We start from the raw sequence: 13,280 nt of genomic DNA on the forward strand, positions 1-13,280 counted from the left end.
CCACAATAAATGAATGTGCAGGCGTGATGGACTTTCGTGAGGCGCAGAAGGTGATGCGCTTCCACACGGACGACTCCCTAAGTGACCGCGGCTTCCACATCGCCGTGAGGCAGAACGAGTGCGGCGATCGCGCCGGAGGCGGCGGAGCTACCCCCGGCGCGGAAGAGCAGGGCGACTGCGACGAGAGCTTCCAGAAGCCGGAAGCCATGCTGGTCAGCGTCAACTACCCGTCGAACTATGGCAACAATCTGGACTGCAGGTACACCCAGACCAGAAGTATACCAGCCCTGTGTGCCTGGCTTCACCTCGCGTCCACGGTGAATGCCAAGGCGTTCGCTTTGCTGGGCCAACATGCCCCAGGTGCCACAATACATAAGGACTTTCTTGGAGGTATAAGGGTCGTGTAACAAACTACACCTTTTGGTCCCAAGCGACTTTCTTGCCGTACCGTACACGTGGGCAGCCAAACGTATACGTGGCGGCGAGTGTCTGCATTTTGAGGTTTTCCTTTTTTTTTCATTGTTCATGATTCCAACCTTATGTTTACTCATATTGACACGGTTGGGCTGATGTTCTGTTTTTGTCCATAGCATGGCAGAAAACAAATCCTGTTCTGCGTCTGTCTCTTTTCCGGCCATTTGCTCCGAGGAAGAGCACGTTGCTGGGATATGGTGACCTGCAACTGCCATGACCGAGTTTAACTTCTCAGTTTGGTAAACTGTGTTCTTATTTTTCACTGAACAGGAGATACTAGGCGCGGTGCTTCCGAGCTTATTGAGTGTCACGGCCGGGAGGTGGCTGCACAGGCAGGGATCTTGTAACACCATTTGGGCACACTTGCTCGCTTGCATCGATGAACGAAAACTTTGGAGTGCGAGCCGCTCAATTCCTAAAAGAAATTGCGCTGGCCAAACCAATGATGAGTGAAAACGACCCTCTCACACATCGCCCCTTAAATGGTAAAGGAAATAATTTGAGAATTCAAACTATATACGGAATCGTCGTAAACCGGAGACGTCGCTGGGGCACTGGCTCAAGTCACGGGTTGTCAGGGACGCAGCCACTCTCTTCTTTTCACCACCATACTGCTTCGCTAGACTGACACATTTACAGACGTGGTCCTTTCGCCACTGGCGTACTTTTGCAGCGAGCGACTTCGCTCTTGCGCGAGAAGTGGCGTACAGCTACATTTCGCACTCCCTTAATTCATGAAATCCCGAAATACAGGCCAATACCACCACTTTTCTCACATCATCGGCCCTTTGCCGCGGGTTAAAAAGGCCCAAGACACTTCATAAGCGCCCTCAACCATAAGCTCACACCCCATCATACGATAAACACTACCACGGCTGCAAGTAAAACGTCCAAGGACACAGATAACTCACCCCTTAACATAATTCACTTGGGAACCAGTGGTGGGAGGGATTCAGTTGCAGTGACATGGAGCACGAGTAAGTAGGAGCACGAACAAGTATTGATGCGTTTCTGCAGCGTTGTGAGCTCTGACGAAGTTGCACTGCGGCAAAATACGAGTGAGCGCGGATTAAGTGCAAATGCACGTCCCTGAACGCCTGAGGGATTGAAGTACGGACGAGCATTTGCACATTGAATTTATGTGGGTGCAGCGCAAGGGAAACAAGATCGATTCATTCCGAATATTTTTCCCCATATTTTTCCTAGCTCTGCACGTAAGTACGAAGACTGTCTCAGAATCTCCTTGCAACAAAAGGCCGCAAAGGCCTTACTTCTGATTTCGAGTGTGGAAAGTCTCACTTCTGTTCAACTGACCAGGACTAATTTTATAATACAGAAAGATATGTGGCTCGAAGCAGCTGGATCTGTTTCTCGTGACGTGAATCCTCCAGGCCTGGGCATCGAGTCAGCGTACTTAAGATGGGTATGCATGAAGCACTCCCCCCATCCTCAGCGTATTGAGGATGGGAAGAGCGCAGGTGCGCGGACATTAGAGCGGAAGTTCCCCATGTGCACAAGGATGACGTCGCGTGGCGCGACGATCGTTAGTCCCGGTGTTGTCGTGTTTGACGAAGGGGCATAAGAAGCAAACAGAGATGCCTCAAAACCTCTAAATGAAGCATTCGATGGTGGCTCACCAGAACATAAAGATGCATCATAAGCGGATAAAGGCATATCAACAGAACTCCAGGTCTTGATACCTGGCTACGAAGCTATTACAAATCTGTAAATTATCATCCTTTATTCTTTTTAATTGCGAAGTCTCCGCGGACACTATGCTACTGCCTTGCACCGTAGCCGCATGGCACTGTTTTAGTGGAAGCAAAGTGATCCGTCGATAAAAATTGGCCGTGTATCTGCTCCTTTCGTTGGAAATGTCAACGAAAGACTATCGTCTTTCGTCGACATTTGCAAAGTAAAAGCCTCCCTTGGCTTTCCCGCTCACCTCTTATGCTGTTCCTATCCCGTCGCACTCCTGCCAAGATATACATGCTAGAGGTTTGCTAGTCATTTTAAATTTACCGCGTTCTACTGCTCCAGGCCGGGTCCCTCTGTGCCAGCGCTGTCGTACGGCGGAGACGCGCGTGAATCGAAGCGTCCTTCTTCCACGTTTATTGTACCACATTTCCTTACATTACGTGCGTTCCAAGCGGAACGTGGAACCTTTCTAGAGGAACCTTTCGTAGCTGTTGCCGTTTGATTTCTTAAAATGCCGCCAGAAGTTACAGTGGTGCGGGCGAAAGTAGGTGACGGAGTCATTTTTTTTCTGCGGTGGACATAGTATTTCATTTGCTACCGCACAAATCAAGCATCCATAAAGGAGCAGTCCAAATATCCCTTGTGTATTGATTTTCTGCTTCATACTTGCGTAATGTCTTGTTCTCGTTCAACAATGTTGGCAAGTATGAACATTGCCTCCGGACTTAGACGTTCAGATGTGGCTGTGGGTATATTAGACTATTGCGCAGCATCTGTTTCACTTTGGCCGGTTGGCGGAATCCGGTGACAGACAGACAGACAGACAGACAGACAGACAGACAGACAGACAGACAGACAGACAGACAGACAGACAGACAGACAGACAGACAGACAGACAGACAGACAGACAGACAGACAGACAGACAGACAGACAGACAGACAGACAGACAGACAGACAGACAGACAGACCAAAATCTTCCCCTTCAAGTAGCCCAAGAAAAACTATCGTCTTTAATACTTCCCTGGCACTTATAGTTCTGTCGGCTGCACGACATGTTTTAGACGTGATACTCTGACGACTTCGGCAAGGGAGTCACTTGAAGTAATCGGAGGGACGCCTTAGGGTAATCAGCGGGGGAAAGGAAGAGGCAAACTTGTACACGCTTACTGGCTTCTGTCTGCACTGCACGTTTCTTCGTTTACGTGATTTCTTCCGCGTCGTCCGATCACTGCTGGGGCACTCGGCGCGTGTGCGTGTTCCCCTGAGGCGACGAGACTGGCCGGCTGCAGTTGAATGTGACGCATGCGCTGCCGCAGGTACACAGTGCGAAAAATGAGCTCGTCCGTGTGCCGCCTGGAGATGAACTTCGAGCGGTTCGACGTAGAGTCGAGCACTGACTGCGAGTACGACTACCTGGACGTGGACGGACAGCGGCTGTGCGGGATATTCTCCCGGAACACTACAGGTACTGTTTGCCGCCCAGTGTGTGCTCGGTTCTCTCCGTGTTGAGCTGTGCTAACGGAGCTAACAAAACCAGGCTAAGAAACACAGGGCTGAATGCCTTATAGGCAGCAAGAAAACAATTATTCTGAAAAAAGCTGCATCCCAATTGAAACTAAGCAAAATATTTTAAAGCTACGCACAGTTAAAAAACAAAAAAATAACTGCCACATATTGGTTTCGAGGCACAGAAGTAGCATTAGTATAAACGTTTATTGCTCACAAATGAATAAGGGTGCGGGGGGAGGAGCGGGGGGTGGGTGATCTTCTGCATTGGCCTTGAAGTGATCGTCCTGGGTGGTTAGCCTCCCTAGTATGGGATGCCATGGCCTGCCGTAGTACGAACGCCCCGGGTAACCAGGCCACGCTGGTTGTCCAGGTCCGCGCTGGTCAGCATGGCCTCCCACTGCTCCGCAGAAACTATTTTGTGTATGGGCTACCCCCGATTTATGGTTTAAAAGTCAATATGAGGATCTACTCTTCGCCACCAAAGAAACAAACAGTGACGGCGAAAGCAGTATAACCGTCAAGATAACTTGTGCAATACCTACGGCAGTTTGAGATAGCCGCCACGGCCTATAAGATTTACATACTTCCCAGCACTTCGCTTCGTTTTTATGCCTTCTGTACTCACCACGTTCTTTCTACAGAACCCCTTTTGAAGGCAATTCTCGTGGTCGCTGGAACCGCCAAGCAGAACGTTCCGCTGTTACTCCGAACAACTTCTCTGCTGTAGAACGCTCATTCTAGCGTACACAGTTTCAAACCAACGCCTTTGGGTAGCTTTTGAGTGCCCTTTCCGCTGGTTGAACCGGTCAGTAGCTAAATGGCTTAAAAAGTAAAGGAAAAGGAAGTTGAATTTCTCGCCACTTTACTGAAAGCCTCTCGGCAGGCTTGTAGCACTTTAACTTCTCCATTTACGGCTGTAGGCGTTTTTCATTTCCGATAGCAGTACTCTCCCTTATCCCTACTAGATTTTGGGGAATACGCAGTAAGGAATGGATAGAGTAGCAGTACCAGTTACAAGCTATGTAACCTACTTCATAGATGCGGGCCCGTTACGCAACAGCTGCGACCTCTTTGTCATGCTGTTAGCCCACTTCGTGTTACTTTCGTGATGCAAAATTATCTCCGGGGAGCAGGCATGTACGACTTCGAGGGGAACGAAAAGCACCTGCGGTTTCACTCGGACGCGGCCAACTCTCGGCCGGGATTCCAAATCCGGCTGCGTCAGGTCGAGTGCCTGCCCGAGGACGACGAAGGGCCGCTCTCGCCTCAGCCGCCACCTTTCAGGCCTCTGCAGCAGGGCGGCTTCACCGCGTCCGTCCTCGACGAAGGCGGCGGACCGCAGCACGAGCACAAGTGCGACAAGATCTTGACCAACCGGCTCTTCGACATCCGCAGCCCAAACTACCCCGGAGGATACCCGCCCAACCTGGACTGCAAATACATCGTCTTCCAGGTACGCACGAGATACGCGAAACGTCACGTCCTCTTATCCGGCCATGATTTTCACCGTGCCTTGTTTTTAATCAGCACTTTTTAATCAGTTTTTAATCAGTTTTTAATCAGTTTTCAGCAGTTTTTAATCAGCACCGTGCCTTGTTTTTAATCCCAGCCTTCGTTCACCGGTTGGTGCTCTTGCCCAAGCACCAGATCCCCTTGACCGTTGTGATAAGCACGAACGATCATGAATACGAATGTGTCGATTTGGAAATTCTCAAGACCGCATGCACATAGCCCCAGATCAGTCATGGGCACATTACCGAAAAAAAGTAACAGTGTTACAGTTACAGTTACGAATTTTTTAAAAGTACCTAGTTACAGTTACAGTTACTGCAAAAAAGTAACATCGTAACTTTTCCGTTACTGAAAAGATTTGGCTTGTTTAATAGAAACGCCCGAAGGCATGCAGGTAGTAAAAGTTACACGTAGTAAAGCCTACACGAGGGGAACCTAAAATGATGCACTATCATGCCCAAACCAACAATCGTTGTGTACGCCTCATTTTTTTTTATTACGGAAGTTTTGCTATCCATCACAAGGAACTTTATTTTTTTGTTGCTTCACTCTCGCTGTAAGAAATTTTTTTTTGCAAACATCATTGTAGCACAGCATTAGATGTTTTTCAAAGTTGGAATCAGAGAAGCCGAGCTTATACTATACCGAGCTGGATTACAACATAGCCGAAACAATCTTTCAATGTCAACTTTATTTTCGCCTACAATGCCGTCGCTTGTCCGCCCCCCGTAGTGAGAGAAAATTGGAAAAAGGGGGCGAAGGTGGCGGATCGACGGAAGGCCCTTGGAGGAATGGGGAAACGGACGTGGGAGTACATCGGTTGTCGAGGTGTTTTTGAAAGATACTCAAAAAATGCGCTTCGTTAAGTTCTTATTTCGTGCTTGTGGTCGGAGACAGAGACCAATTTGAGTCATTGCCGAAGCGACGTTTGTCTGTGGGTTCTCGGAGTTGTTCTCCCGCCCCAACCCCCAGCCACCCCCATCCCCGGAATGAGACAAGATATTTCCAAAAGGAATAGGAACTGAAATGAACGCTTTACTGTTTTCCCCTGCCTCTCCTCTCCCTGTACTCACAAAGGCGGATTTCGCCGTTTCGACCGGGAAACACTGCTCTCACAATCCCAGCCTTCCACAGCAATAACGTCGATCCCAGGAACCCCTCCCTTCGTTTGCTTTGAGGCGTAGGCTGAACGAAGCTCGCCCAAGTATTCCTTGCACCGAACATTCAGAATCAGATGTAGCTATTTTCGTTTCGGCCACAGCCCTCGAAACGAAGTCGCGAGGCTTTCCAAGAACATTTCTTCGTGCAGTGGCGGTGTGGTCAGACGTCTGCCTGCCAAGATGCTGGCTGGTGTGAGGGCACTCGGGGGCCACCATCGTTGGGGTCGTCGTATGTGTGGAGGGGCGTGAAATTTATTACTTTCTCAACCTCGTTCGAGTACTGTTGACAGCTCGATGAAGCCTCTAGACCAGGGGTCCCAAACGCGTGGTCCCAAATACGGCCAGGAGTCTCTGAAGAGCACAATGGTCGCAAGCAACGGCGACTTGTGAATCGAACACTCTACAGTGCGCACAGGACTGAATGAGCGCGAGGCCGCCGAGTGACTCCCCGCGGCGTTTTATGACCCCACAAATGGGGCTGCACGTCGCTAATGAGAAAGCGACGCCCTGACCGGAGTTTTCCAGGCTTCCGCAAAAGTGCAAAGGTTTCAGTGCGTTGTGCGGCGTTTGTGGGTGTTTGTTTTCCTGTTCGACCCGCCGTGGTGGCCCAGTGGCTAAGGCGTTGCGCTGCTGAGCACGAGGTCGCGGGTTCGATTCCCGGCCGCGGCGGTCGCTTTTCTGATGGAGGCGAAAAGCAAAAACGCCCGTGTGTACGAGATTTCGGCGCACGATAAAGATCCCCAGGTGGTCAAAATTAATCCGGAGCCCTCCACTACGGCGCGCCTCATCGCCTGCGTTGCGTCGGCGCGTTAAACCTTACAATCAATCAATGTTTTCCTGTTCGCCTTTGTGCCAAACACTTTTACTGCGCCCCAGATGTGGCGAAAACGGTTCAGCCGCGCGTGGGACTATAGGCTCTGGAGCGTCAACATGCATCCACGTGCGCTTAGACGCGTGTCGCAGCGTTGTTTATGGCCTGGGTGAGAGCGATGTCGCGCTGCTGAGGAAAATACTGCAGCTTAGACTCATAAATTGCGAGCCCTTAGTAGACCGCGTGAGACACCACGCACACGTGCACGACTAAACCTAGTCCAGTTGTTTTTCACCCATGCGAAGGGAGTGAGCTGGCATAGATGAAGTAGACGAAGGTTCTGCGGAAGAAAGGCCGAAAAAGGGAAACGCGCAAACTGTACATCGGCGTTAATGAGTGTTGCTGTTAGATACTTTTTTTTAGAATTAAAGTAACTGTAACGATATTTCTCGTTACAGTCACTCCACAAAAAAGTAACAGTGTTACAGTTACAAGTTCCTCTAACTTAAAAATAACTAGTTACAGTTACAAGTTACTGAAAAAAGTAACTAGTTACCGGTAACGCGTTACTAGTAATTAGTTACTGCCCAAGACTGCCCCAGATACATGGAGGAGCATATATCTCTTCGCGAAAACACGAGGAAAGGAGGGCAAATGCGACGCGTTAACAGCTGCAACATTCAGAAATTGACTGCTATTGGCTTCTCAGGATGTCGCGCTGATATTTCCGCCTTATAAGCAAATGTGTGTGAAGCTTGAGCGAAAAAGCCACTTAAACATTGTACCACTGTTGCCGAAACCTTTATGTTGCGTATAGGATAGAAGCGGAGGGAATGAGGCACGGGAGAAAGTGGCCCAGAATTTTGTTCAAAGAAAAAAAGAGGTCGGTGCAGGCTTTTTTTGTTGTTGTTGTAAATTGTCTACGTACGAAGACTGGAGACATAAAACACTGGTGCTATGCGCGTCTTTCGAGAGAAGAGGCGTGAGAAAAACGGGGAGGCGTGACAGTTTCCGCATGGTGGCTTATATGATAGCTGCTCCAATCGTGCGTTGCCACAACAGCTGCTTCCTTTTTTGGTATAAAGCTCCGATCGGGGCTACACTTTCACTTTCGGGACAGAACATGAACCGATCAGACAAGAAATAAAAGTTATAGGGTGGCTGCCTCGTGAACTCACCGGTCTACGTAAAGGGTGGAGGCTGTGACCGCCGGCGTCGTGTCAACTTGTTATCCACTAGAGCGAGGAGAGCGAGCCCTTTACCCCACTCCCCCTGCCCCATTTATCTACCCTTCCTTTTGTTGTCCTAAAAAGTGATCTATGCGAGGATGCAAACAAAGATTTGTCCCAACGTGCGCGCGTCGAAACGCCTCATTGTGACAGCTCAGTACTGACAGCGGTGTCGCTCACCTGGTATACGAGACAGTGGCACACCTGTTGGCGAGAGGCCGACAGAGCAGTAAGAGCGGAGTGCTTCTGGATCAGTGGCCCGTGAGTGAAAAGCACCACAGCATTAGGCTTGCAATGGTTAAGGCTTGGGCGAGTTGCGGCATAATTACAAAGAGGGGAACAGCGCAACACAGACGAAACACCAGAAGAAAGCGACAACCATGAGCGCTCGCGGTTGTCACTTTCTTCTGGTGTTTCGTCTGTGTTGCGCTGTTCCCCTCTTTGTAAGAGCATTAGGGACACCGTTGCGCCACTGGAGTAGCGGAATCCCTCTCCGCAAGAGCTACAATGACGTCACGTCAGCTGCTGAAGTTAGTGTAGATCGTGTTTAGCAGTAGCGTTGGGCGGGTTTCCTTGCGTACGAACGCGTCCATCGCCTGCCTTCGTATTCCATATCCTTGATCACCTATTTCTTTGGAAGAGCAACGAACCGTCCAGTCTCACGTGTGTCAGGGTCACAACGGCCTAGATTGCTGATCGTCTAGCGTGATTGGAGACTCGGAATGGGCCCGCCAGGGGGCTCAGCGACCACTTTTTCCCAACTTCAGGGCGGCCCCTGCAGGGCGATAGACCAAGCCCACAAAGACAAGACCATTTTTTGAGTCAAAATCAGGGAGTGATAAACAAATATCGCCGATCAAAGTGACCGGCGATAGCCACGTGACTGGAGCTTTATAAAGTGACTTCGCTCGTAATTGTCCTCGCAATGAAGCAACTATGTGTCCAGTTTATTGAGGTATACGTCCCCGACGCAATAAAAGAAAGGCCATTTCTGTTCAAGGTCTTACTCTTAATTTATTTTGACATTGAGTTCACAACTAGTAAAAGGGCTGGTGCTGTGCGTTGGCACGACAGACAGCGCTATACTAACTAGTATCTTGGTTAACGAAACGACGCTGTATTGAGCGCGCCGACGAAAGGAAGGTTGCAAATGTAAAACAATTTTTTACTTATATACACTTTCTTTTCATGTGTAACCAACAGCCACTGCGCAGTCATATATGAGAGGTTTTGATACTAATCAACAAACTTCATTAGTACTTATTAATGCAAAAATATTGTTACGCCGCGCTAATGTGTGTGAGCGCAGTGTAACATGAGCGACGTCGGTTCGCGGCACACGGTAGCTCATTGCAGATCATATTTCGGTATGCGACGTATACAAGCAAAAGGCTGCACAATTCGCATCGCCGGGACACCGGGACACACCATTGGGGCACATAGCAACCTTCTGGCACACGCTGCTGCCAGGGAGCAACTCCAAGCGCCTCCCGCGGTTCCCAATGCACCAACCCCCTCTTTCCATTCGGATTGGCAACTTCGGCTTCCGTATCTGAAGAGACTCCGCAGGTGACGTATGCAAGGTGCAACCCTGGACGGATTCCTCGACTTTTTCAAGCCTCTTTCACGCGGGGGGAAATATTCGCGAACGAAGTCTACGCTAATGCGGCTTGCTCCCCCCTCCGTACGTTATATACAAATGGACAGCCCCTGCAGGGTCCGAGCTCCACCGCTGCCCACACTGTGGTTGCCATGGCAAACGAAATTTATTTCATCTCATCTGGCTCTGTCCCGCCTTCGACAGAGGCTGTGTGCAGCTTTTGGCCATTGGCCCGGCGCCTAGATCCAAACACATACTTCGTGTGCGGGAAGTCCAACAACCCTCCAAATGATTACCGAATGCGCTCCCGAGAATGATCTTTACCAACTGGTGTAGCAGTCTGTCCGACTCCCCTAGAGGGCACCACACATGCTCATCAGCCCGATTTAACTTTGTGCGAAAAGTGAAAACATTAATGAATTGGGAACTGCATATGAACAGCGAGCTTTTGCTTGAACAGAGAACTTTGTGTGAACAATGAACATCTGCACAACTGCTCTTTCCCCTAACTGCCGTTCTATCTCTCTTCTTCAATGCATCTGGCCTCCTTACCTCAATGAAGTGACTCTTCCACTCTCTCTCTCATATTGTGAGCTCTTCCATCAAAATATCTTCAATTTTTTTATGGCGCCCCTATAACTAGGGCTTCGTGTTTTGGGAGTTTATTTTTCGCAAAAATCGGAGAGTTTATTGTCTAGCGAAGAAATTGTGTTTACCGGAGTGTATTGGTCGCAGATCCCCAACTTGCCGAAATTCGGAGTTTTCATTTCGCGGTTTTCTCAATACTCCCCACTCTTAGATTCAACGATATGTGAACACAAACACATCATAGCACGCGAAGGGCATTTTAATTGTCTGTAGGGCTGATGGCAGAAGCACTTTTACGCCTAAGCAGAATATATTGTCACGAAGTCAAAGACGACGCAGTTGTCTTCAAAGAAAACGAGTTTATTGGAGCGAACTTGTGCTGCCCTAACACCTTAAAGAATACACAGGAGGCGAGATAGCAGTCAAAAAAAGTGACGTGCGTTGGCGAGCGTCGGCGAGTGGAATGGAACGCCGCGGCGTCTGCTCTGCAGCCTTTTTATCTTTAGGCGCGACTGCTTCTCGAACCGTCGATTTACATCCAGAACACAGAAGATTATTCTAGGCTGTTCACGTTAGTTCGGAATGCTCTCCCTATCAGAAGAGATAACACAGGCGGCATAGAAAGAGAGAATGGAACACTCGCTTCCCTTGGCACACTGATAACAGACAGGCGCAGCCGGTCTGTAATAGCAAAACATAAATAAACAAACCAAATGCATGGTCCGGCAATATATATATATATATATATATATATATATATATATATATATATATATATATAGTAAGGAAATGAGGGGCTCGTTGAGGAAATACAGAAAGATAGGTCAGCAGTCTACGACGCCAAAGGAGGCATAGGGGTGTGGTTAGGCTCTTTTCTTTTTTACTACGGTTAATGAAGTGAACATTTTTTTTAATATACAGAAGAAAGAAAGAAAAACACGCGCCCAGAGTGGGGACCGAACCCACGCCTTTCGATTACATGTCGAATGCCTTACCAACTCGGCTATCTGGGCGACTGTGTTCTCCTTCACTTTCTGGGCTATTTATATTTACTGGGAGTGTATCTGACACTTGAGGGTGGTAGCCAGCGCCACTCTGACTACACGGGGAGAAGGGGACCTTCTTTTCAACCCCCGGGGTGTGACTCCAACGTCTACAGCCTGCCATGAGTGGGTAACTGGCGGGAAGCCCTCTTATGCTACCTAGGCATCAAGGCTGCCAGAACCGAGACCCTCGCTAGGCTTTCGCAGAATAATATAGTAAGGAAATGAGGGGCTCGTTGAGGAAATACAGAAAGATAGGTCAGCAGTCTACGACGCCAAAGGAGGCATAGGGGTGTGGTTAGGCTCTTTTCTTTTTTACTACGGTTAATGAAGTGAACATTTTTTTTAATATACAGAAGAAAGAAAGAAAAACACGCGCCCAGAGTGGGGACCGAACCCACGCCTTTCGATTACATGTCGAATGCCTTACCAATTCGGCTATCTGGGCGACTGTGTTCTCCTTCACTTTCTGGGCTATTTATATTTACTGGGAGTGTATCTGACACTTGAGGGTGGTAGCCAGCGCCACTCTGACTACACGGGGAGAAGGGGACCTTCTTTTCAACCCCCGGGGTGTGACTCCAACGTCTACAGCCTGTCATGAGTGGGTAACTGGCGGGAAGCCCTCTTATGCTACCTAGGCATCAAGGCTGCCAGAACCGAGACCCTCGCTAGGCTTTCGCAGAATAATATAGTAAGGAAATGAGGGGCTCGTTGAGGAAATACAGAAAGATAGGTCAGCAGTCTACGACGCCAAAGGAGGCATAGGGGTGTGGTTAGGCTCTTTTCTTTTTTACTATATATATATATATATATATATATATATATATATATATATATATATATATATATATATATATATATATATATATATATATATATATATATATATATATATATATATATAGCGTATGAATGAAGTACGATGGGGCCGGTAAAAAATATACAGTGAAAGAGAAGACTAAAGGGTAACGAACGAAAATGTATTAACGTTTCGGCTTCGGAGAAGCCTTCGTCAGAATGACCAAGGCTTCTGACGAAGGCTTTTCCGAAGCCGAAACGTTAATACATTTTCGTTCGTTACCCTTTAGTCTTCTCTTTCCCTGTATATATATATATATATATATATATATATATATATATATATATATATATAAATACTAAACACGGACGTTTTTGCGCATTACATCTTTAGAGCTTGGAGTATACGAAAATTACTCCGGGAGGTTTCTGGTTCTGATGGAACCGGCGCTACACGTAGGCGACAGACTGAAGCCGTTCGAAAACTTAAGACGGGAGTGGATCACGAAGCACATCACCTCATGCGGCAATGGTTCGAAGCCCTTCATGAACGCGGAGCGGAAGCAAAACGTCTCAGGTTAAATATCACAGTAACGATTTCGCCTTCACAGCCCTTAGGTGGCTGCGGACATATTTGGCTGCGAGACTTGCGCGTCCTTCACCTCGTAGCACCAGATGCACGAGAGACGTTTCTACGCGATAGGCTCAGAGCGCCGCTGTGTCTGTCGTTCGCTTTATCAGCAAAACACCGCCGCTGTTTCCGAGATTTCGTACGGGGCAGCAACTTGTGTGACATACAAACTGAGCTATAAACGGGTCCAGAAATACGCTTGGCGACATGAGTGCATAACTCA

General features: G+C 48.4%; 1 protein-coding gene and 1 non-coding gene across 2 annotated transcripts in view; one reads left to right on the plus strand and one right to left on the minus strand.

The window, feature by feature from the left end:
• The window catches only part of LOC144179414 (uncharacterized), a 204,755-nt gene that overhangs the window by 123,613 nt on the left and 67,862 nt on the right, over window positions 1-13,280 (plus strand). The window contains exons 13-15 of the mRNA XM_077707767.1: window positions 22-259; window positions 3,490-3,638; window positions 4,816-5,135. Coding sequence (XP_077563893.1) covers window positions 22-259; window positions 3,490-3,638; window positions 4,816-5,135 — 707 coding nt within the window. The remainder of the gene's footprint in view (window positions 1-21; window positions 260-3,489; window positions 3,639-4,815; window positions 5,136-13,280) is intronic.
• Window positions 11,524-11,595, minus strand: Trnat-ugu (transfer RNA threonine (anticodon UGU)). Its single transcript has one exon. It is a non-coding gene; the product is annotated as a tRNA-Thr (tRNA).

Source organism: Haemaphysalis longicornis, unplaced genomic scaffold (assembly GCF_048455015.1).
Source record: "Haemaphysalis longicornis isolate Haplotype H1 unplaced genomic scaffold, Haemaphysalis longicornis Haplotype H1 scaffold_1, whole genome shotgun sequence".
In the NCBI taxonomy this organism is placed as follows: Eukaryota; Metazoa; Arthropoda; class Arachnida; order Ixodida; family Ixodidae; genus Haemaphysalis; species Haemaphysalis longicornis.